At 36.9% G+C, this 26,348-nt stretch overlaps 1 protein-coding gene across 6 annotated transcripts in view; it reads right to left on the minus strand.

Annotated features, from left to right (window-relative positions):
* Positions 1-26,348, minus strand: part of Plag1 (PLAG1 zinc finger) — a 41,865-nt gene that overhangs the window by 1,805 nt on the left and 13,712 nt on the right. For 2 of the 6 annotated variants that reach the window (XM_069991771.1, XM_069991770.1), the window contains 3 exons: positions 12,545-12,645; positions 4,238-4,336; positions 323-680 (listed from right to left, as the gene is read on the minus strand). In XM_069991771.1, coding sequence (XP_069847872.1) covers positions 323-564 — 242 coding nt within the window. In that variant the 5' untranslated portion in view covers positions 565-680; positions 4,238-4,336; positions 12,545-12,645. Of the gene's footprint in view, positions 1-322; positions 681-2,198; positions 2,295-4,237; positions 4,658-12,544; positions 12,646-26,348 lie in introns of those variants that run through there. The other 4 variants (XM_069991773.1, XM_069991774.1, XM_069991772.1 and 1 more) reach the window with 4 other exon arrangements.

A 26,348-nucleotide genomic window follows, 5' to 3' on the forward strand; every position in this document is an offset into this window, starting at 1 on the left:
TTCTTAGCTAACATTACAGAAACAAATGAACAACACTGAACATACTCACGTAAATGTCCATACCCTTTTCTTGTCGCAATTTCTTTCTACAAATGGAAATTCTACTCTCATTAAGCATTTTATTTAAAAAAAAACAAATCAAAGACATTAATACATAAAAGTATGTGACTTAGAATACTAAGAACTAACTAAAGTCTAATCTACTTAACATTAACTCTGCAAATCAGCTGAGAAATGTGTATACAGATACATACGCTTACAATGGCTTCAAATGGCCAACAAAAGAGAAAATATAATCTGAAAGACAAATAGAGTGTAATACCTTTGTAATTTGTACTTAGAAACAAAGGCCTTGGTGCAGTCCTGTTGTGTGCACTTGTAGGGCCTCTCTCCTGTGTGAGAGTAGGAGTGAACCTTTAATTTCTCAACACTGTTAAAGGCCTTGTCACACAGTTGGCAAGGAAAGTTTTTTCTTGGTTTGGTTTCACCACGCTTACGTTTCCCTGAAGGGACTTTCTGGGTATCTCTTACTTCTGACAAATCACCAGGAATGACAGTGGCCATCGCAGCCTAAACCAGGCCTTCTTGTTGGACACTGGGAACTGCCCAACTCCACTAAATGATATAGGTTTAGGTGGCTTCTCAAGTTTCATGTGGTCGTAAAAGAAAGCAAAAAGGGACTGGAAAAAAAAATAAGAAACAACTAGTTTGTAACTAAACTCCATTTTTAAAAAAAATTATTTGCTAAGTGATGCTTTTGAATTAAAAAAGAAACCATAAAATGGATTCAGCTGGTCCAATGTAATATCTGTAGGTTTCTTTATATTAGTCAAAACACATATAAATGCATTGCTCAGAATGAACAGTTTATACATACCCTGAAATTCCACCTGACAATGCTGTACTTAGGTATAGCAGTAGCAGTTTCAGAAATTCTCAGGAAGCATCAAAATATTATTCTAAAAGTGGCATTATTAAGCTTTCATTTTTCACAAAGAGAACATAAATCTGACTAAAATATAAAAATGTTTCAGAAAGTATTTTGTCTAAAAACCATAGTAATCCATGCATATAACTAGCCATATTGCATATTATATGAAAAACACTATAGCACTGAAAACTTAATCATTAAGTCCATGAAAGTACTTAAGACAAGACACTACAGGCCTCAAAGAGCTGAATGTACCACCTAAAGTACAAATTTAGTCTTTGTAGCACTGTATTCACACTGCCAAAGATCTCTGAATCCAGAGTAGATTGATTTGTCTACATAACAAATATACATTATTATTATTACTACTATTATTTGTTGGTCCTGGGACTTGAACTCAGGGACTGGGCACTGTCCCTGAGCTTCTTTTGCTCAAGGCCAACACTCTACCACTAGAGCCACAGCGCCACTTCCAGCTTCTTTTGTTAATGTGATACTGAGGAATCAAACCCAGGGCTTCATGCATGCTAGCAAGCACTCTACCACTGAGCACATTCCCAGCCCCAACAAATATACATTCTTGAAATTGTAAAAGCTTTCGATGGCATATTCAATGAAGGGCATGGCTAATATTTGATGAAGGGCATGGTTACTTATCTTGGAGGAAGAATATGCTTAACTTTTCTCAACTTTTTTTTTTTTTGGTCAGTTGTGGAGCTTGAACTCTGGGCCTGGGTCCTGTCCCTCAGCTCTTCAGTTCAAGGCTAGCACCTACCACTTGAGCCACAGCCACTTCTGGTTTTCTGGTGGTTAATTGGAGATAAGATTGTCATGGACTTTTCCTGCCTAGGCTGGCTTTAAATCACAATCCTCAGATCTCAGTCACCCAAGTAGCTAGGATTACAGGTGTAAAGCCACTGGTACCCATTTTTAATACCATAGAAAATGATTACATTCACTGGGTACTCTACAGTTGGTAGATAAGCCAATGCAAATAAGAGCTGGGGAGGAGGAATTAGCCTTTGAGTGCGAGACACCTTTTTTTTTTTTTTGGTCGGTCATGGGGCTTGAACTCTGGGCCTGGGTGCTCTCCCTCAGCTATTCAGCTCAAGTCTAGGGCCCTACCACCTGAGCCACAGTGCCACTTCCATAAGACACCTTTTGGGACTTCTCACTGTAAACAATATCTATGCAATCAGATGGGTAAAAAATTATGTGAGAGTTTCAATTCATTATTTGTGCTGTTAAAAAAGAATGAAATGTTTACCTTGTACCATGCAATGAGAAGGTCTTTTTTCATTTAAATAAAAAAGTTAAAACCTACATAAAGGAGAGATAAATAAAAACTATCAACTCTACTTCTCAGACTACAGAAAGCAACTCTCCAAAGATTCAATTGTTCCTCAAGGTAGTTTAGTGAGGTACTATCAAGAGACAACAGAAATGACAACATCTACAACCTCTTTTAAAAAGATCTGATCTTTTAACTGAAAACTTGAATATGGACAAATGACTTTTATTAATTAATTAACTGAAGTTTCATCCTATCATATACTTAAAAAAGGAAAGCCAACTCCCTTATCTCACTTGTGTTCTGGTTTTAGACTGACACTTGCCTTTACAAGCTAGGTCTAGACCCAATGTTGGAAATGAACTACACAACTTGGGGAGGGAAGCTGATAGGGGAAAAAGTGGGAAAGAATGAGGGAGGACGTGACACAGTTAAAAAAGAAATATACTAATTACCTGGCTAACTAAACCCTCTGTATATCACCTTTACAATAATTTTTTTTTTTTTTTTTGGTCAGTCCTGGGGCTTGAATTTTGGGCTTGGGCGCTGTCCTTGCACTCTTCAGCTCAAGCGCTCTACTGCTTGAGCCACAGTGCCACTTCCAGTTTTCCTAGTGGTTTACTGGAGATAAGTCTAATGTACTTTCCTGCCCGGTCTAGCTTTGAACTGCGATCCTCAGATCTCAGCCTCCTGAGTAGCTAGGATTACAGGCGTGAGCCACCGGCGCCCGGCTACAATAAAATTTTAAAGATTAAATAAATAAAAATAAAAGTTAGGTCTATTACCCTCACTTTTACAGATTCCCGTTTTACTTTTGTAGGAGCTCTAAATAGCTACATTTTCATGAAATTTAAGTGTATGTTACAGTAAGTCCTCATATTTTAATGTAGAGGCTGTCTCTAAACAGACAAAATTCAGCAATGATCTGCTAATTGACTACAGTAGTAAAGCACAAGGGTTAAGTTAATCAAGTATTCTTTTTTCTTTATTAGGCCTGCATTGTCCTCCTTGCAGCTTAAAAGTGACAACAGATACTGCCTATGCTAATCATAAAATCTAAAACACCAAATGATTCTTTCTTTCTACTATCCCCCAAGAAAGATCAAACCTGTATTTAATTTCCCTTGCCTTATTTTGTAATCTAAACAACACAGAGCTGTTGCTACAGTCTAGCAATCCTTACCACAATGCTTAAGTATATTCTTGGCAGGTATTGCAGGTAACAAAAGTGTGGCTCTGAGAAGCCCCAGTTGAACAAATGTGTACAATATGGGTGGGAGCACTTTGGCTTTAGATTTTCTGAATCTCAGACCTGTCCTCTTCCTATTCTCTCATTCAGAAGAAAGCTTCTTTGCTTCTCTCACAAATCAGATCTGAACAGCTATTTTGCTGTAATTAGTAATAACTATATTCTACATTCTTTCATGGCAGGAAAAAATAACTTCCATTATTTTATTTCCTAACAAGATGTTTTCACTTACCTATGTAGATTATGTGCAAATTAATCATGTTCCAGTTGAAGAATGAAAGTATCTAAATCCTTGTATACAACTAAAAGCTGATACAAATTCTAACTGTTGTAGTTGTTACAAAATCTAATTGTGATGCAAAGAATTCAATTAAGAAAAATAACTTTGGTGTTTGAGAAAAAAAGTATTAAACTTGCACCATGAAGCAATATACAAACATTTGACTGTGCTAAATTGGTGATACTCAATATGGAATAACAAATGAATTATCTTTGTATGTACATACTGAGCAATGAAGAATTGCACTGATTTCAAATATTACACTTTTCTAAGACCAGCTGAAAGTTTTTCATGGCTGATAATATCTTTTTAATCATCATTACATTACACAACTCAAATCAGTTAGCATAGGTGCATTTAAAACTATAGGATTAATATAAGGTTGTGAATGCAATATCTAATAAAAGACCATATTCACAATATGTATCAACCAAATACTTCAAAAGTGCATGCACAGAATTACAGTGATTTTTGTTCAGTACATACCTGATTACAGATGGTAAAAGCCTCAGACTCTGATCTTAGCCAGTCCCATTTACTCTTCGTGGAAGAGAGTAGAATCCAATCCTTCCCATTTTGGCTGACCTATGGGGGGAAAAAAAGAATGGACTATACTCTAAATGGAAGGAACATGTAAATGATAGAAAATAAAGCATGGAGGAGTTGCAGTTTCATGACACATGCTTACATTCCATACTCCACCGGAGTCATGCATTACTTTTCACCAACTGCACATGTTTATTAGTCCTAAGCAGTTTTACATGAATAAATAAATGCAGAAATTAAAAGCAAAATAGCATTACCTAGATCAATGGCAATTTGTGATGCTGAATGACTCCTCATTTCTCAAGTTCAACGTAATTAAAAAATACTTAATTGGCGTGCTATTAGGGTTACGTTTGTAAATAAAACTGATCAAAGTGATATTAAATTTTAATATTATGGGAGAGATAACTCAGTTTTCTGTAAGAGAGTACATTTGGAACTATACCAAAGTACCATCATCTATGTCCTATAACAGTGCTTTCACCCATATTGCACACATTTGTGCAACTGGGGCTTCTCAGAGCCACACTTTTGTTATCTGCAGTACCTGCCAATTTATACTTAAGAACTGTGGTAAGGATTGCTGGAATGTAGCAGCAGCTCTGTGTTGTTTAGATTACAAAATAAGGCAAGGGAAATTAAATACAGGTTTGATCTTTCTTGAGGGATAGTAGAAAGAAAGAATCATTTTGATTTTTAAGATCACAATTTTAAAGTATTTTAAAAATGCTTACTATCAGTATCTTTAGTAGACTAAAAGTACACATACAAAAGTGTGTTAATAATTCAAACAAGTAAATGGTCAAAAGACATCTAAAATGATTATAGAAGGGTACGGAGATGAGTAGATTCTAAGTATTTGGATACTATTGGGGCTTGCTTGGGCCTTTCCACTGGGCTGCTACTTAAGCCATAGTTCCAGCCCAGTTCTGAGAATTTTAAAAGTAACTTACAAAAACTTGAGAGGGGTAAGTAAAATAGCTAAAGTACAAAAACGATATGTCAATCACAGATTAAGTAAAAATAACTTTGAAATTCAAAATACCAAAATATGTTTACTTGAAACAAAATATTCAAATACTTTCAGATTTTGTAATATATATTACAAAATAAAATATTTAGTAGACATTCAAGCACCATTACAAAAATACCAAAAATATATGTGAAATCAGCATTATTCTCATAGTTTAAAAGATAAGAAAAATTAAAATTTAGACCAATGGAAGTTAAGAAGGTAAAGCAAAAGCTCCATTCTTTTGTAAAGCATAGGACATGCATAACATGGAAGAACTGAATTCTGCACATCAAAATTGCAAAATAATAAAATTAACTTTTAAAATACTTACTTGCTTATGGTACATACTGAGTATGGTGGGATAGTTAGGAATATGAAAGACCATTTTCTGTATTGTTATTTTAATACAAATAATATATCTTAGAAGTACAGTGCATTTTTGTCTCTACTGTCTTTCCTGAACTCAATAAATCTGGAAGGTGGAAACATTTATCATCACTGTCAAAATTTGATGGCATATACATGATAAGAAAGGGAATTATGCCAAACTCAATCTTCTATTTCATTTTTATTCAATTGTATTCTATGAAAAGGCTATGTCAGCAAACCAATGTGAAAGTGGATAAATGTTGTCATACTCAAAGAATCAGAAGAGGGATAAATGCCAATTTTCTTTATTAGAGTTGTCAAATAAAAGCTCCAAAAGGAAATAAAATTAAGATCCAAAAAAACAGCTTACTATTAAAAACTGTGAAAATAAACTAGAATATCTGAGTGGATAAATATTTTAGAAACAAATATAAAAGCAACCAGTAAATAACAAATTTATATATATTTTCTTATCTACCTAATATCAACTTATTAGATCTTAAATATATTCATGAAATATTCCTCATTGCTAACTATTCAATAGCAACTTATAATAAAAATGCTTTAATATCCTAAGTATTTCAGTAGTCATGTATTATATATCTTGTTTTAAGATAACTCCAATAGTCAACAAGTTAATGCTGCTATATATCTTATTATAATCTAAAATAATAAAGTTGTTATTTTAATTTATCTTCAAATATGCCACCCAACTTATGCTTAATTTCCCTACATTCAACCTATTTTGAATTCTTACTAGATGCCAAATTAATAATTTCAAAGAATTATTTCCTAAAACAAAGGAAACCAGAAACTGATTAGAATTAATCATTATTTAGATAAAATAAACATATAAAATATATGTAGAGCTTGTATTTATATAATCTTAAATTGTGTGTGTGTGTGTGTGTGTGTGTGTGTGTGTGTGTGTGTGTGTGTGTGTGTGTGTGTGTTGGTATTGACAAACTCAGGACCTTGCATTCTTTTTTTTTTTTTTTTTTGTCAGTAGTGGGACTTGAACTCTGGACCTGGGCGCTGTCCCTCAGCTCTTCAGTTCAAGGCTAGCACTCTACCACTTGAGCCATAGTGCCACTTCCAGTTTTCTGAATGGCTTATTGGAGATAAAGAGTCTCACAGACTTTCCTGCCCCGGCTGGCTTTGAACCATGATCCTCAAATCTCAGCCTCCTGAGTAGCCACCAGCGCCTGACATGGACCTTGCATTCTCGCTTGGCTTTGCACTTGAAACTGGTGTTCTACCACTTAAGCTACACCTCCACTTCCAGCTTTTGCTGGTGAATTGGAATTAAGAGTCTCAAAGAGTTATTTGCCTGGGCTGGCTTTGAACTGTGATCCTTACATCTCAGAGTCTTGAGTAGCTAGAATTATAAGCATGAGCCATCGAGGCCCACCTTTCTATGAATTCTTATAGGTTCAAGAAAAACTTCAAAAAAGTTACTTGAATTATTGTTCTAAAAGTCAATAATAAAATTTATACTCATTATTTTCTACTTTTTTGGAAAACTTGTTAAAAGTTTTGTTTCTCAAGTGATGAGATTTCTTCTTTGCCTTGGTATAAAGAACTATGAAGGATGGTAGAAAATACATTTTAAATTGCTCTAAAATGAGCCAAACATCAGGATGTAAGCCGGTAATCCTAGCACTCTGGAAGCTGAGATAGAGAGATCAAAGGTTTAAGGCCAGCAGGGGATTTTATAAGCAAGACAAAGGAAAGAGATAGAGAAAAAAGATGAAGGGAAGGAGAGAAGGAGGAGGAGAAAGAAGAAAGGAAGGCGTTTTCTAAGATGAAATAGTGTCTTCAGAATGTGCTTCCAGTTTCTGTTCTGATAACAGAACAGGCTTTCTCCCTTATTCCAGTGTGACTTTAACTACACAAAACAGTAATTAGAGGGAATATTCTAAGTTCATGCACACAGGCTTATTTTCCTGTGTTTTACATTGTTTTTCTGCCTGAGTCACTATTTTATGTTGAAAAAATTTTAATACAGCTGGGCAACAGTGGTTTATGGCTGTAATCCTAGCTACTCAGAAGACTAAGATCTGAGGATTGTGGTTCAAAGCCAGCCTAGGCAAGAAGATCCATGAGACTCTTACCTCCAATTAACCACCAGAAAACCAAAAGTGGCTCTGTGGCTCAAGTGGTAGAGCACTAGTCTTGAGCTAAAGAGCTCAGGGACAGTGCCCAGGCCCAGAGTTCAAGCCCCATGATCGACCAGAAAAATAAGTTAATATAATTTTATTGTTATCATTATTAAGATGTTGTACAGAGGGGTTACCATTTCCTAAGTCAGATAATAAGTACATTTCTTTTTTGGACAATGTCACTTTCCCCCAGTTTCCCCCTCCTATCTCTGCCCACAAATTGCATAGCTCATTTCCCATACAGTGTATACTGAATACCATGATTTCATTTGTTCACTCTTTTTCCCTCTCTTGTAGTGTGCCCTTTGTCCCCCTTAAAAACAAAACAAAACAAAGAGCCCAAAGCAAAAACAAACAACACCAATACCACTACCTCAATTAAAAGAAAACAACAAACAACCACCTGTGCTTCCATTTCCTGGAATTTGTTGCAATAAATAGTATTTTGTATGTTCAGAGTAGTTATGCCTTTGGATTCCTCCCCTATAAATATCATTCTTTAGACTGCTGAGTCTCTATTTTAGAATAACAAGCAAAAATAATCATATCAGAAGGTCTACTAAAACTAATTTTTATGAGATGCCAGGCAAAGAACAAGACCATATTGAAATCTCTTCTATATTATAACTTCCATAGCTCTGATGGTTACTTTGCTAACAGCTGTGAATTTGTGCAATACTTACCTGTATTAGTAACTCCTTTATATTTAAAAGTCAAAACAGATTTTGCTAAGGGCAAATGCTATCAATCATCAAAGCTTTATTCTCCCTTATACTAATCATAAAACACCATTAGAAAACATTTCAGAAAAAAATGTCAACATTTGTCCAGAATATTTTCCAAAGAGAAATACAGAGTAAATAGGTAGATTACAAAAGTAAACTTACCAGTTGTCAACATTTTAATCTATATGAAATACTAAAAGAATTTTGAGTAACAGCAACTGCAATAATAAAAATCTGTTTAAAGTATTTATTTACTTCAAAAATAAGCATTCTTGGATCTTATTTTTAAGGAATTAAGTAGCAAGAGTACATAACATTAATGGTGCCTCATTTCTAATAAAAATTTCCAAAGTGAAAACATGTATGGTACCGACATGGGTATTTGGCATGAAGCAGGAAAAATGGTGAAATGTCTGGAAGGGGCTGCTTATCCCTACTGAGAAGGGCAAGGAGCCAGAGTGCTCACCAAGAAGCAGGAAGCAGAGATGTGCAACTAACTCACCTGATTTAAAGTAGGTCCTGAGAGAACTCAGTTAATAACTGGAATATGGAAAACCACAACACTTATTTTCCTTCACTAGATGTAATAGTTACAGATATCAATACAGAGATACCTTTAAAAAATACTGTATTTGATATTTTCAATTTATTTTAAGCAGTTCACTAAAATGTACTTCTAAGATGATCTTGAAATTTGCTACAAAATTAACATGGTTTTTTTAAGAAATGGCTTATGTTCAATAATATAAAGACATGAAGGGAAAGCTAATGTATTTATTTTAAAGAATAATTTGGAAAATACTGACAATTTTCAAAGCTGTAATTCCAGCATTAAAAAAAATCCCATTATCAGTTCTGTTATTCATCTATCTGGTTATGAGGTTCCTTTTCAAGGCCATGAGTTCTTTAGAGGGCTCAGCTAGATAAACAGACACCTGATGAAGACAGAAGAGTCACACATGTGATCTTCCAATTCAGAAGAATTTTCCTCTTATTTATTTCATGGAGCAAAAATGGCAGGTCAAGTTATGGAGTTTTTTCTTCTTTATAAAGCTCTCTCTTAATGATCTGTAACTTAGAAGCTAATATTTCCTTTTAAGTTTAGTGTGTGGAGGAGATGGGTGGGTTTCTCTATGATTGAAAGTTTTTATGAAAATAAAAACTGAAAACCACAGATGAAAACAATGGAATATTTTCATTTTCTTCATAGAGGGTAATGAGTATTTGGAAATAGGAGAGGAATTGTACAAAACAGAAGCAATGATGCTCGAGAGTGGCGAAGGCAGCACTGTGCAAAGAACTTACGACTATAATAATTTAAAGTAAGATTTTCTTTGCTTCAAAACATATATGAAACATCTCCAAAACACTCTGACTTAGCTATTTCTATGAAATAGGTCACTTTCAGGTCATATTTCCCAAACTGTTGTAAGCTCTTTGTCTTATTACCAGTAACCATTTAAGGTTCTGGGGTTACAACAAAGATATCTGATATCAACTATAAAAATGTCAACAGTGAAGGACCTTAAAGATTTGGAAGGAATTCCATCATTCTTGAGTAACTTCTTAATGCTATTAAAATCACAGATTCCTCTGTACAATGTAAGCTAATTAATTTTTAAAATCAGATACACAATAATACAGATTTTATGTATAAACTCTTAAGTACCCATACTTTAGCTGTAAATTCAAATAAAAAGATAGGAGTTAGAGCTAAGAGAAGTGCTAAAGAAAGGAAGCTCTACTTTTACAAAAGCTCAAGCAGAGAATCAGTTTTAAGCCATCTCAAAGTACTATGTACTTCAAATATGGGCTCGTGTTATATATAAGAAGGTATAAATGTGTAATGCGTGTGCTAGTGCTAAAACATACAACTTCAGTCATACTAACAATGCAATGAAAACCGAATCTGCTCTTGGATTAGACACTGCACAGGTCATGAAACCTGTCCTCTCTATTATGCCTATGTGGCTGTCCAGAATAAAATCACAATGAAAACCATTTCAATCCATTCCTAAATACTTGAAGGTCAGAAACTGTCAAGAGTAGGCACTCTTCTGTCTCCAGAGACTCCCTGTGTCCAAGGAGAAGAGGTCTCCAAAGGATCTTTTGAGCATGAAGAAACCTGTTGGGTACTTAGCAGACCTATATTTCTGGAACATTTCTGCCTTTAAATGTTCTGTTCCAATAATTCTTTAAGCACATGTAACTTATTTTGATAATGACTGGTATAAAAACAAACAGCAAAGTTCTATGGGAAGGGAAAATGAAGTAAAATTCTAATATATTTTTTTCTGAGGTCCTGGGATTTGCACTCAAAGCCCAGTCCTTGATTGGTCTACCACTTCAAGACTTTCAAGTGGCTTGCCACTTGAACCAGATCTCAAGCTCTTTTTTTTGCAGTTATTTTGAAGAAGTCCAGCAAACTTTTATGTCTGGACTAGCCTGAAGCAGCATTCATCTAGATCTCAGTCCCTTGAGTAGCTAGGCTCATAGGTGTAAGCAACCAGTACCTGGTAAAATTCTATTTTTTTCTCTTTCTCTCTCTCTCTTTTTTTTTTGGTCGGCTGTGGGGTCTGAACTCTGGGCCTGGGTGCTGTCCCTCAGCTCTTCAGCTCAAGGTGGACGCTCTACTACTTGAGCCACAGCGCCACTTCTGGCTTTTTCTGCTTATGTGGTGCTGAGGAATCAAACCCAGGGCCTCATGCATGCAAGGCAAGCACTCTACCATTGAGCCACCTTCCCAGCCAAAATTCTATTTCTTTTTAAATTGTGAACATACTGTACAGAGGGGTTACAATTACATGGGCAAGATAATGAGTACATTTCCTATCAAGCATTGTAGCCTCCTCCTTTGTTTACACTTCACATCCCTTCCCAGCCTCCCCCCGCCTCCTAAAATTCTATTTTTTAAAAGGGGATATCCTTCATGTGAAATTAAAATGTGAGATGACACTGACAATAGCAAAGAATAATTTTTTTAACATTCACAGGTATAGGAGGACCAAAAAGGAGAAAATGTGCATAAGTGGATTTGGCTTAAATGAATGTTTCCGTTTTTTCTAGCTACTAAAAAGTAGCTTCCTTAAAAATATTTAAAACTCTATAATGAAGTAGAAAATCTCTAATTCAAAACACTGACATCTTCTATTAAATTTCTTTCTAGCATACAAATTTACGCTAACTTGATTTTTATCACCATAGAATAGTGTACTTATTAGAAAACTTTAGCTAGATTAATTTATGCACCTTTAAGTGTTAGTTAAAAGATCTGTTCATGAATACTAGCTTTTATCCCAAGTCCTCCTTTTCCCTGTCTGCTGTAAATGGAGAGTTTAGAAATTTGAGTCCATGCCCTGGGTCCAGAAACAGCCACAATTGTTTCTTCCAGTCTCTCTGGCCTAGGGCTTGTAGTCCTGGCCTCTAAACCCCAACCCTGTGTTTGAAATCCTGTTGACAACTTACCTGGTACAAATAGGTATGTGCCTGGACTTCCAAGTATTGCTAAAGCTGTTCTGTGTCATTGAGCTACATCTGCATACAAGTAAGGAAATTTAGATGCATGCATATGTACATCCTTTCCTCAGTAACACAAGCAAATATTCTTGTTGAAATGTGTTCCTTATTGTAGTACCTGCCCCATCCCAAGAATCTAATGTTCCAGTTAATAAGATTGTTCCCAGCACAGTTGGCAACTAGGATATTCTACAACTCTATAAGATTCAGGAAAAACAGAACTTAAGAGTCTATCTAGGGAAGAGGAACAAATAAACTTTTACATTAGCTATGTAGTTTGTCAGTGAGGATTGACATCCTTGTCTTCTATTAGGTTGTACCTATTACTGAGTCCTGTTGATTATAATGACCCTAAGTGGTATGCTTGTCCAAGCTTTTAATGTTATCTCTTACATTAGTTAGGAACTAGAATAACTGATCACTTTGAGACTCATGTCTTATAAGGTCAAAATCCACCTACCTGAGGCTCTAACTCTAGCCAAGGCAATCTTATTAATTAGACCATCACAGAATGAAGCATTCTGGGTGCCAAATATAGCCAAGGCAGCACCAAGAGGCAACCTAGAAAGAAAAGAAGACAATTAGAAATTGTAAAAGTTAGGCTCAATCTCGTTAATAGCATATGAACCAAAAATTGTTTAGTACTATTCTTTGTGTATGTCATTTATTATTTACACTTTATCTTTATTGAAAAATCGATCTTATATTCTGTTAGAAACAAATGTGAAGCAAGGTATTTATGGTTTACATTAAAAAAAGTAAACACACCAATCTCTAATTCATATTCTTCTCCCCTGAATCACAGTCATCTAATTATTGATATTTTCATTGAGTAAAATATGACTCCAAGTTTACTGCCATTTCTAAAACTGGCCATTTTCTTCTTATATTCTAAACAGTTTTCAGTGAAGTCTGAGGAAAATTCTATTTCTTCTGAGTGCTTCTTTGGTTTCTCTATTTAAAGAGAATTCTTAAAGAGAAGGCAGAAGAAACTGAGTACAATTCATGTGCTCTTGTCTTTATGACAGGACTAAGATTACTTTCACATGAATTCCCAGTGTCTTTTTATTCATGCAACTTGTGAAGACTGACCTCTATGGGCATGGTTAAGACAGAATAAGAATGCCAGGAGCTCTATGCAGAAAATCATCTGCTTTATGTCCCTAAGCCAGAAGGCCAATGTTTAGTCATACAGTTACCACTCTATCAAGATAACTATCTGACATGGATATAATAAATATTACTGATGTTTACCATATACAGTATTAATTTGAATACCAAGGGTACTGACAGACATGATCTCCACTTTCTGGGAGTTGCTTCAGAATGCACAAAAGTGATCATGTTAAGAAATGTATCTGTTAAGTAAAAATAAAAACTTCCATTAGGAGGTACTAGTAATGATTAGTGTGAAATCAACAATTAGAAACAAATACACACACATACACATATAAACACATGCTGGTAAAAAGAAGTACCACAGAAGTGCAAGAAAAAGTAGTATGGACTTTTTTGTCTTTAAGAATGTACGGTTAAGAAAGGAAAAAGGAAAAGGAAAAAGAAGAAAGGATAAAATAGAGTGGCTGTGGAGGTTGAAAGCCAGAATTCAGTGGTTAGAATTATAAGCTCTGTGATAAGCCTCTGTTACAGTGTAGTATAATGAAGTTTAAACACTTCATAAGAACTCAAATGAGAAAATAACTCTGAGAACAAGAAATACTTGGGAAGGTAAGTGGAGAGAAGGGACAATGGGGAGAGATTATTTCTTTTAAGGGGACACAGAAGATACATGCTTCCAATAGTCCAAAGCTAAGGTGAAAACAAAAAAGTTTTCTAGAAAAAATTCCAATTATATGCTTTGCAAAATAACAAAGAGGAATTAGGGTTAATTAATTAGGAGGAAGGACAACAAAGATAGTAACGTAGCCTGCCCTTAAAGAAAGATTCAAACCAAATTACTGGTTAACTCACCTGAATGCCAATAACTGTCACTATGAGACACAAAACTAGGTCACTCCAAGATAAGGAAAAGGTGGGAAATACGACAACAGACTCCAAAACTACTAAGAGCTAGAGAACAGACCTACAATTCTTACCTAGTGGTCTCCATGTAGGCATGAAGACACTAAAATTCCCTAAGAAAGAGAACTGGTTGGGATAGTGAGGGAATGGGAGAAAGAGACGATCGAGGAATGAGGGAATGGAGAACATGTGAAAGAGAAAAGCTAGAAGCCAGATGATGAGGAAATAATTTTCAGCAGGAGGTTACTTTCTTTCAGAATTTTGTACCTGATGAAAAGAGAATAATTAAAGGTAGAGTGATAGCTAAAGAAAAAGTCAGGATCCCAGGTAAAGAGGAGGAGACAATGTGCCTGTGCTGAGGTGGTTTTGGAGCAGAGTGCAGCTGTCAGAGGAAGCAGGCGGAGATGGACACGGAGAGGAGAGCGAGATGCTGGTCTTCAATAAGAAAAGAGGCTTCGCTACTGATGCACAAGGGAGATTATCTATCTACCTAGATATTTATCTTGCCATAAAATAGAAAAGGAAGGAAGATGACCAAATACACTCTATAAAGCTAGTATCACTCTTATATACAAGTTGGACAAGGACACAATGAAAACCAAAAATTATGTTTATTTCCTTGATGAACACAGATACAAAAATTTCAATAATACTTGCAAATGTAACACAACATTAAAATGATCATCAGAAAGATTTTTTTAATTTTAGATATTCAAGGATCTTCAACACATGCAAATCAATACTTATTACAGCACATAAACAGCATAACAAAATCTGCTATCTCAACGTATTCAGAAAAAGCCTTTGACAACATTCAAGGTTCCTTCATGATAAAAGCTTTGAAGAAACTAGTAACAGAAAGAATGGACCTTAATATAATAAAGTTTATGAAACCCTTTCCTTTAAAGTAGGATGGAGACAGTGTCTGCTCACTCCACTGTCATTCAAATTAGGGCTTAAACTCCCAGACGAGCAATAAGGCAAGAGAAAAAAATTAAAGCGATACAAACTAAAGGGACAAGTCAATTTATCCTTATTTGAATATGTTATGATCCTCTACATAAAAGATTCTACCAAAAAACTCTTAGATCTGATAAAGACTTTTGACAAAGTAGAGTAGTGGCAAACATAGAAAAAAAATCAACATCCAAAAACATAAATACCAACAATTCACAGGCTGAGAAACAAATCAGTAAAACAACCTCATTTACAATATTCCCCAAAAAACAAACAATAAACAAAAGTAGGAAGAAATGTCACTAAGGTGGTGGGAAAACCTATATAATGAAAATTATAAAACACTGAAGAAAGAAGGCATTAAAAGATGGAAAGACCTCCTGTGTTTATGAATTAGTACAAAAAATATTGTAAAAAGGGCTACACTACTGAAAGCAATCTACAAATTCAATGCAATCTCCACCAAAATTAAAATGCATTTTTCATAGAAACGGAAAAATCATCTAAAAAATTCGTATGGAAGCACAAAGACCCAAATAATCTAAGTGATCCAGAACCAAAAAAACAATTTTGGATGTATCATAATTCTTGACTTCAAGTTATATTATAGAACCATAATAACAAAAATAGCACAAAGACCAATGGCGTAGGCAAAAACAATTCAAAATAAGCCTATACAGCTACAACCATCTGGCTTTTTTTTTTTTTTGCCAGTCCTGGGGCTTGAACTCAGGGTCTGGGCACTGTCCCTGAGCTTCTTTTGCTCAAGGTTAGCACTCTACCACTTGATCCACACACAGCACCATTTCCAGCTTTTTCTGTTTGTGTGGTACCGAGAATCAAACCCAGGGCTTCAGGCATGCTAGGCAAGCACTCTACCACTAAGCCACATTCCCAGCCCTACCATCTGACTCTTACTAAAGGCACAAAAAACATTATTAGTGAAAAGATAGTCCTTTCAAAAATGGTGCTAGAAAAACTGGATATCTACATGTCGAAGACAGAGGCTAGATCTGTATTTCTCATCCAGTACAACAATTAATTTAAAATGAATCAAAACCTTAATGTAAGGCCTGAAACTTGTTAACTACTAGAGGGAAAATACTAGAAGAAATAGGAATAGGAAATGACTTTCTGAATAGCACTCTCATTGTTCAAGAAATAAAAGCAAGAACTGACAAATGGGATTGCGTCAAATTAAAAAGCTTCTGTACATCAAAGAAACTATTACTAGAATGAAGAGATGGTACACAGAAAGGCAGAAAAACCTTTGCCAGCTTTTCATTAAAGGATTAACATCCTGAATATATGTTCAACATTCTTAGCCATAAAGGAAACAACACTAGGATGCCATCTTAACCCAGTGAGAATGACAACCATCAAGAAAGCAAACACACAAATGAGGGAGATAAATGGGGTAAGGGGATTATATACGGTTGATGGGAATGTCAATTAGTGCAACCACTATGGAAATCAATATGGAGGTTCTAATAACAATAACAAAAAAGAACTACCATATGCTCCTGCTCTAACACTCTTAAGTATATATAACATACAACAGAAATAGTTGCATGCACATATTTGTTACAGCACTAATTCATAATAGCTAAGCTATGGAATCATCCCAGGTGCCTGACAAATGATGAATGGAGGATGTAATAGACATACACAGTGAGGACTATTCAATCATGAAGAACGAGCCAGATACCAGTGGCTCACCTGTAATCCTAACTACTCAGGAGTCTGAGATCTTAGGATCACAGTCCAAAGGCAGTCTAGGCAAGCAAGAAAGTCTGAGACTCTTATTTCCAATAAAATACTAAAAAAAAAAAAAGTGGAAGTGGAGCTGTGGCTCAAATGGTAGAGTGCTAGCCTTCAGCAAAAGAAGCTCAAGGACAGTATTTAGGACCTGAGTTCAAGCTCCAGGACCAGTACAAAAAAAAAAGAAAGAAAAAAGACAAGAAAGAATGAAATAGTATTGTTGGAAGAAAATTGATCAAACTCAAGATCATCGGGTTGAGATAATCCAAGATGAGAAAGATTTGTTCAGGAATATAGACAATAATAATAAAATGACAAAGAAAGACTGGGGGCTAGCAGGAGGTTAGGAAGGAAAAGGAGGGTAAATTAGGTCAAAATAAACACACACATACACATACATTTCACTTGCAGGAAAACAACATAATAAAACCCACAAAATACTGAGGGGAAGGAGGCTTAGCAACAGTAGAATCAGATGGGGAAAATTTGCATGTATGTAAACATTATATGCATGTATGTAAACATTATAATAAATTTTCGCTGTACAACTAGTTTGTCTAATAAAAAATTTAAGAAAAACCTCTAAAATTCCTTATAAGGAGAATGATTCAAAATGACTAAAATCCCTCCTCATTTTAGGGAGGGGAACAAGATATAAGGCATAACAGCTTAAATGTGAGTTGCCTTCACCCCTTACTAGGAAGGAAACCTATCTAGGCAGTTTGAGAGCCACATTCTCAGCTGTTAAACTTGGAGGAAGTCAATGCAAGTCACCTGTTGCTTAAGACATATCATACTACATGACTTAAAGGCTCCAGGAATACTTTCTACTGGAACTGAGACTTGCAGATAATAAATAGTTCTGGGGTAAGTTCCATTTATCAAATACCAAAGAAAGTTCCTACTGAAGAATTTGAATTCAATCTGTCAAAGCCCTTTGACTTGTGATTTTACTTTATATTTTTTAATTTTTCTTCACAGCTGTGCGAGTGTGCCCATATAACCTTTAATTAACTTTTTATACCATATTTAATACATTACATGAGCTATTCAACACTTTCATAAAATTAGTTTGTGTTAGGTGATTCTACCCAATGTAGACTAATGTAAGTAGGAATTCTGAGCATACTTAAGGACTTGAATTCATGCATTTGAATGCAAAGGATGAAGCTCTACCAACTGAGCTATTCTTTTTTTTTTTTTTTTTTTTCCTGGTCAGTCGTGGGGCTTGAACTTTGGGCTTGGACACTGTCCCTGCGCTCTTCAGCTCAAGGTGAGCACTCTACCACTTGAGCCACAGCGCCACTTCCAGTTTTCTAGTGGTTTATTGGAGATAAGAGTCTCACAGACTTTCCTGCCCCGGCTGGCTTTGAACCACAATCCTCAGATCTCAGCCTCCTGAGTAGCTAGGATTACAGGCATGAGTCACTGGTGCCTGGCTCCACCTGAGCTATTTTTCCAGCTCCTGTACTTCTTTTATTTTACACTCATGCTTAAACTGTTTCTAATCCATGTGAAATTCTAACTAATTTATATTAGGTCCACCTTGTCAAAATATGACTTTAAACACCAATGCAGCAAATGTCAAACTTATCTATAGCACCAATAACAATTTCTAACTTATTTTCTTTTGCTTTAAGTAATTTTGCTGGCATTGATAATAAAGAAATGAATGATAAAGTTGAAGATATACATTTCCAATTTATTTGTCTGTGCAATATTAGACAGAATCTTTGGTCTTTTTGAACCCTAATATGTTTAACTAAAGAGAACACAACCAATTCTTGGCTATGCAACTAGGAAATAGGGGAGCAGGCCATAGAAAAACATGATTAAAACAGAACTAGTCACTGCTTATTAAGTTGATAATTTAAAAACTCTATGGACTATCCATATTGGATATGAAAGAAAAAAATGACTTCAGAAGTAAGAAGAAATAGCAAAGGAGCTCTTGTTTCTGGCAACAAAGTTTTCAGTCCCAGTGAATGGCCAGAACCAGCTGCGCTATGTTACAGCAGGGATCTTGGCTTTCATTGCCCATTTCTGCATACCCAATACCCAGAACCTGAATGTGCATCAAAGGTACTCAGTGTCTGTTGAATAGAAGGAAGAACAGAAGAAGAAAAGGTCAGGGAGCTTTCTATCTTGTTGAGCTGCTGGATCTGTGGAAGAAAATGGTGGCCCAATCTATTTGATTACCTTTTTGAGTGATCAGAAGTTCTGATTGACAGAACACTTGAAATTTGAAAATTATCCTGAATTCTCACTGAGATACGTTCTTTTTTTTTTTTTTTTACTTGGCCCACTCTCACTAGATACCAGGAGGCTGCAGTCACTGTGCCACCTTGTGGTCATGTCTAGAAAGTTCGCTTTCTTCAATAGACGTAGCTGCACAAAGACACGGTAAATGAGCTTTAAGAACAAATTTAAAGACAACAAATATCTGCCCTAGATATATCACTAAATATCAAAGTATCTTGGAGAATACAACTTCTACCATCAAGAAGCCTGTAGTCTATTAGGACAGGTATCCCAAAACAATGTTTATTATTGAAAACCTAAACTAGAAGGTAAAAAATGCCAGAAATTAAGTACAGGCTAGGTATAATGAAAACTCACAAAAAGAAAAGGTTCTTCTAAGCTTCAGAGAAGAGGAGGAAGAGCCAAATGAACCGAGTAGAGGGAGGTGAGGAATTCAGTCATGCAAGTGAGGATGGAGAGTTGGATAGCGGGTGGCAAACACAACAGCAGAGCAGGGCAAAGATGGGGGTGTGCAGACCAAGGGAGGAATTAGGACTCCCTTGGTTGAAGCTGATGGTGTCCTAAAAAAGGAGTGGCGAGTGTGGCTGTGGAAAACCAGGCTGGGAGAAAAGACATTGTTAGAGGTCCACTTCTTTTTCAAGTTTTAGCAAAGGGATAGTTTGCCCAGCTATAAAATGAGGTAATCAATATCCACTGATTTGTTTAGAGTAGAAAACGGTATTGGGTATAAAGCACATACTACAGAGAGTAACATTTAGTAAGAAGTTTACCAGTGTTAAGCAATACTCAGTAAGGTGACAATCTTGAAGAAGGAATGAAGGCTTGAAAAGAGTGAGAGATGGGATGCTGTCGACAAGTGGTAGAGCACTGACTTAGCATGCACGAGGCTCCAGGTTAGATCCTCAGCACACACACACACACACACACACACACACACACACACACACACACACACACACACACACACACACACACACACACACACACACACACACACACACACACACACACACACACACTAAAGAGCAGGGTTAGCGGAAGAAAATGTGGTCTGAGGCTAAGACATGCGACATCACAGAAGTGTGGAGAAGGAGCCAAGAGTGGGGGGAAAAAGAGGAGCCCCACTGCTCAGAGTAGACAGAGCAGGGATGTTGGTAGAAAGGAGACCTTGAGAAGTTGTTCTGCCTTGGGAGCAGAATAAAGGAAATATGTGAAGGAGAAGACAGCAATCTGGATAAACTGCGCCTGCTTGGTTTAGGTACAGACAAGCTTTTGGTAATATTGGAAAGCACTGTCTAAGGTGAACTAGCACAGAGTCTGGAGGAAGGAGTGTCACGGGACAGTCTGGAAGAACTAAGTACTCCTGTCTCTTAGAACGCTGTCCATCAAAGGAGAAGGTATAGAAGGGAGAGAGCTGTCACTATTTTTCTTTGAAAGATGGCAGATATACAACATGTGTAATTGCCGCTAGGATAGATCAAGTGGAGAGGGAAATGCAGGTTAATGGATTAGAGAAGATGGGGCACATAGTACAAGAATGGAAAGGGGGAAGACCAGGATGGTGCAGATGCTGAACTCAAGAATATTAACTGCCACAGATAGTAAATAATTTGCTTCAGAGAGGAGATGACACATGACAATGACATACTAAGCATGAATAGGTGTTGACCAGTGGACAAAAAGAGGTGAAGAGAAGGAGCAAGGGCAAGAAGGGAAAATAGAATGATAAGAGCCTGGTGCTATAGTGGCAAAAGGACAGGACAGAATGTCCTCAACACACTGAGTAAGCTAGCTGGAGCTAGACTCACTGACCTACTTTACCCAGGCTACTTCCACATTACCCAGCAATCTTACTGTTTCCCAGTCATCTTGAGGTCCAAGCAAAAGGTGGGCTGGAGGTGTGGCTCACGTGGAAGACTGCCAGCCTAGTAAGTGGAAGGTCCTTAAGTTGAAACTCCAATGACAAGACAAAAAAAAGAGAGCAAAAATAGCAAGGAGAGGGGACATATTTCAGGGTGGAGAGAAGTGAGGTAACTATCAAGGGTAGTGGATGGAGTTGAACGAACTACGGCACTAGCCAGAGCCAGCTTGTGGGTAGCAAACAAGACCAGAGGGAACCCACAGAGCAAAAGAGAGATGTGAAAGTTTAAAGTATGATGAGCAGAGGTAAAGGTTACAGGCTGTGATTTGTAAGGACCATTTAGAGTTCATATTCACAGGGTGAATATTCTTTCCAAGCAATGATGGTATGCTGTAAAGCATTACGTGAATGTGAGGTATTTTTAGTATGTACTGTTATTTCAGCGCATCTTGATTATGACTTGGGAATAGTCCTAATGCTTTAGATTTCTCAACTGACATCTCTCAGATGGCTGAGGTGCCAATTTGATCTTTTTAAAAATTTTTTAAAGAAAAGTGACTTGTTGGGTGATTACCCAGAGTATATACTTATCTGCTTTGTAACATCTAATTATTTCATTTCAGAAGGGATGTTTTTCCCCTCACCATGAACTTATAATATTAATATAAAATATCAAAGTCAACGATCATAAAGATGGAGGAGGAAACACAGAAAGGAGGAACACAGGTTCTAAAGAACCAAAGCTGAAGTTGCAAATCCACATACACCATGAACTTTTTATTGAAGTATGTATAGTGCACCTCTAGTACTAGTATCTGAGAGAAGATGATTAGGTTAGTACTGGTATAGGGAAGGTTAGCAGCTCTGGATTAAAGGAAAATGTAATGACAGAGGCAAGAGGTAACTACTAAGAAGGGAAAACCTATGAAAAGTAGCACAGAAAAGATAAATAAAAAAAGCTTTAGACAATTGGCAAGGTTTCTTTAGGTGACTGTGGCCTATACTGGGGAAGTTTAAGAAATAGGAACCCCTAGGTGCCACTAGTGACTGCAAGTCTTTCTTGGTGATCCACATGGCCATACAACTACCAAGACAAACAAAACAAAACAAAAAGGGTGTCTTTCTGCCGACTCATTTTACAACTGGGGAAACAAAGAGGCACATAAAGGTTTATGCCTGAAAAAAAACAACAACAGATGCACATAAAGGTTTATGCACAAAGCATTCATCATTGCATTAAGAGTGGGAACAACCTCCACGGTCAATAATAAATAATCTGGTGGTTATCCACATGAATTTAGCTATTGAGAAATCTAAGGAAGTACAGGGGAAGCAATCCTTCTACAACACCAAGTTTTTAAAAAGTAGGATAGAGAATAATGATTTCAATTCTGTTTTTACAAGTACTACACGCTTCTAAGGAGAAAAGGAAATATTTATTATTTTATGTGTATTTCAAATGGGAATCATAATATGGCACCAGAAATAGAATACTATATAGCCATAGTAATACAGTAATAATTATATTCATTTACTATATTCATGTCGATGGCCTCTTGATTGCTTGCTTATGTATCTTAATTCAGTATTTACTTCTTCTATGTTTTTTCCCACTTCCTCATTCAAGAAGAATATAACATATTGAGAAGCAAAGAAGCAGAAATTCTATCTTTTGGGTGGGACGGGGGAGGAGTGGATACTAGAGTTTGAACTTGGGGCTCTGTGCTTGCTAATCAGACACTAATAACATTTGAGACAAACTCCCAGTCCCAGAACCTGAACCTTACATAAGGAGGCCAAGGCTCTAATTGTTCATGTCTTTAATTGTAACCATTCAGGAGGCAGAAATTGGGAGGATAACTGTTCAAGATAGCCTGAGGGAAAAGTTCATGAAACCTGCATTTCTTTCAAGAGCTGGGTGTGCTGGCACATGTTGCCCCTCCCCCACTACAGCAGAATATATAAAGAGGAGGATCATGGTGCATGGAAGCCCAGGCAGAAAGGTCTAGAAGTATGGCTCAAGTAGTAAAGCCCCATGTTCAACATGCTACATTGCCAAAAAGTTCATGTATAATATTCAGCAAATGTTAAGACACTGGGGGAAAAATAAGAAGCAATAACTTGTGGGGTCAACAAAGACTTAAGGGAAACATCTACTAATTGTTCAGTATAAATTTTATTATACTGGAATCATGCAATTGCTTAAAAAAAGGATACAACCATGAAGATATTAGATATTGACAATGTTAAGGAATTTTACTTTGGGGGGGATGTAAAATAATTACCTTGTGAAGTCTGCACTTTTTGAAAATACTATATAATATCTATTATATATTCATTCATACATATACATAATACATAGGGCATGAAATAATTTGCACATCAAAATGATCCACAGGAAAGGGATGTACATGGGTTGTGGCATAGTCAACATACGATTGTCCATTGAGGTGATACTGGTTATGGATATGAGTAGTCCTTCTCCTATTCTGTTATTATATATCTTCAAAATATTCCATAATAAGACATTAAAATTTATCTCTACAGGCAGCACTATACTTAATCCTACACAGTAAATATGCATGTAATTGTATTACAAACTTTGTGGGTGCTCAATAAAAACTGGGTGACAGTTGAAGAGACAGACATAATTTACTTACAAGTATATGATGCTTACAACTTTTGGGAAACAGACATGATCATTTTAAACACTTTGACACTGCTGCAAAGGTCACAGGCTAGTCACCAATATACCACTCTATTGAAGCCAAACAGTGTTTTAACAGAGTAACAAATAATTTTACTAGCTGTTGCCTTTGTCAATATATAAATTATTTTTAGCAACAAATATTCTTCAGAAGAATTTTAACTTTTAGGCTGGCTAGCAGTCATTTTGTATACAATGACTGGGTGATTTTTTTTTTTTATGACTGGGTGATTTTTAACTCTAGTAAGAATGAGGGATAAATGAGTGTAGAAAGATTAAAGAGCTATTGTCAGGCCATGGGGTTCCCATTCTGTGAGAAGAGCAGGTAGACAGAAGGGCATGTAGACAGAACACCACTTGCTGGACTTGGCAGTAGTGTGTGTGCATGCATGTGCATACATGGGTGTGTATGTATGAAGAGGCTTTTGCCAAGCAGGACCCTGACCAAAGCCACTTTGGAATGGAGAGGTGATACAGAAGCCTGAACTGATGTGGTTGGGAAAGGAGCCAAGGATATGAAAGGCTGCAGAAGAAAGGAAATGGCTGGACAGAGATGGCAGAGCCAAGCAAAGACTATGAACCACCATGGTCTGGAATCCTCACTAAAGACATGAAGCCAGTGGGGTTGAACATGATTCCATATTCAGTGGGACAGGAAAAGAGATGATGAGCCTTGGGCAGGAGGCTGAGCTTCTCAGCAGTCAAAAAAAGAGAGGATGGACTACAAATACGGCTGGTGGTCATGGGACTGCAGACAGTGCATATCTGATGGACTCAATAGTCTCAGTGAATGTGGGCTAAAGTGACCTAGTATATTAGAGAATTGAGTTCTATGAGAAAATGATTACAACCATTATCATATTTTGCTAGAATGTCATAGTACAGACAGAATTATTTAGAAAACAAAAGCCTTTTGTGTACTTCAATGGACCAGGTACCATGCTGAGATTTTCTTTCATATATTATCTCATTTAACACCTAGCTTCTTAAATTCTCCATGTCTCACTATTTTCTTGGGTCAGCCACAGAACCCATTTTAGGATTTGGGAAGAACAACTGTTTAAGTGCTCTGAGCTGCAAATATGGAGTAAACACTGGTCATGTCATAGAAGGGAGGTAAAATGCCTCATTCACTAGATCAGTAACCTGTACTCTTCACTCAGAAGCCAGCTGTCATCCTTGGACTATCCATCTTTCCCTTCACATACACACGCGCACACACACACACACACACACACACACACACACACACACACACACACACACACACACGTATATATATATACACATATATGTGTGTGTCCTCTCCTCCTTTCATCTCTCCTTTCTTCTGAAATAATATCAACATAAAAAGAATTCACCTCCTGGACAGTCTCCCCAGATGTGCCTGCCTCCCCACTCCCACTGTGTTTGGGTCTCTGTGTGCTTCTCTTAAGAGACTTTGGGTTTCACCTGCCTCTGGGCATACTGGGGGTGTGTGCTTCCTCTTCTTCATGTATGTGTTCTCCTGGGACATATATGCTTATCTCTGTAGCCCCCATGACAATGCTTGCTGTTGCTGAGGGTCGGCTTCTTCCTGGTGGCTGTCAGGTACATGTGTACGTGTTGGGAAGGTCTTAGCTATCAAGAGCAGAGGTCAGTGGGGAGCAGACAAGAACAGGCTCCTAGCCATTGCTGTTTGTCTTGTACTTCACAAGTGACAAGGTCCAAAGGGCCCAAAATCCAGGCTTGTTCTTGTTGACCTCTTAGGCTCAATGCTTTCTTGGGACATCTCCTGGAAGAGTAACTTTAATCACATGGCCACTAAGTGCTGTTCCATGACTGCTTAGCCCCCATTTGCCACAATCAACCTAGAGTACCCCTGAAAATAGAAAACCCTGCTTCTGAGGCATTTACTATGTGCCCAGTTCTCAGAGAAATCAGGGAGCACATGGCTCCTATCCATGTCATCTCAGCAAGAAAGCTGGAAAAGTGCTCCTGAGCAGGTGAGGGGTACCTGTGCATGCAAGGCAGTGTCATCACAGCTGAGTGAAGCAGGCTGGGGCTCCTACAGGTGCAAAAAGTGACCACATATGGGGACACATGTCAGAGATCACTGACTCCAGAGAGCTTTACTTCTCAAGGGTGCTATTCTCAGGGGAGGGGATACTTTTCAGGTGCTTGAACCCTTGAGTCACAAGCAGACAACAGCAGGATGAGGACAGTAAAATAAGAACAGAGGTAGAAGCCAGGAGTCCCACTGCAGTCCCAAAGAAGGCATAAGATATCCAGCTCACTGGTCAGTTCCTATCTAGCACTCTCTGACTCCAATGTACTGAGTATTGCTCCTTATGACAGAGAAACATCCTTCTAGATTTCTCCTGGCTTGCTCCTTAAGGTTTAGGCCTCTACACAAAGATTCCTTCGGGGCAGGGTGAAATACCTCACTTGAGTGGTTGAAATACAAGAAGCATGGTTTGATTTCAGCATGGACAAAAAGTCAGAGAGACCCCATCTCAAAAAACAAGGCAGGTATGGTGCTATATATCTATATCTATATCTATCTATCTATCTATCTATCTATCTATCTATCTATCTATCTATCTATCTATCTATCTATCTATCTATCTATCTATCTATCTAAATTACTAGGAAGTAGTTACTAGGAGAGTCATGGTACAAGGCCAGTCCAAGTAAAAGCTTAATCTAAAAAAA

The sequence above is a fragment of the Dipodomys merriami genome, unplaced genomic scaffold, assembly GCF_024711535.1.
Source record: "Dipodomys merriami isolate MVZ:Mamm:240054 unplaced genomic scaffold, mDipMer1.0.p SCAF_4, whole genome shotgun sequence".
In the NCBI taxonomy this organism is placed as follows: Eukaryota; Metazoa; Chordata; class Mammalia; order Rodentia; family Heteromyidae; genus Dipodomys; species Dipodomys merriami.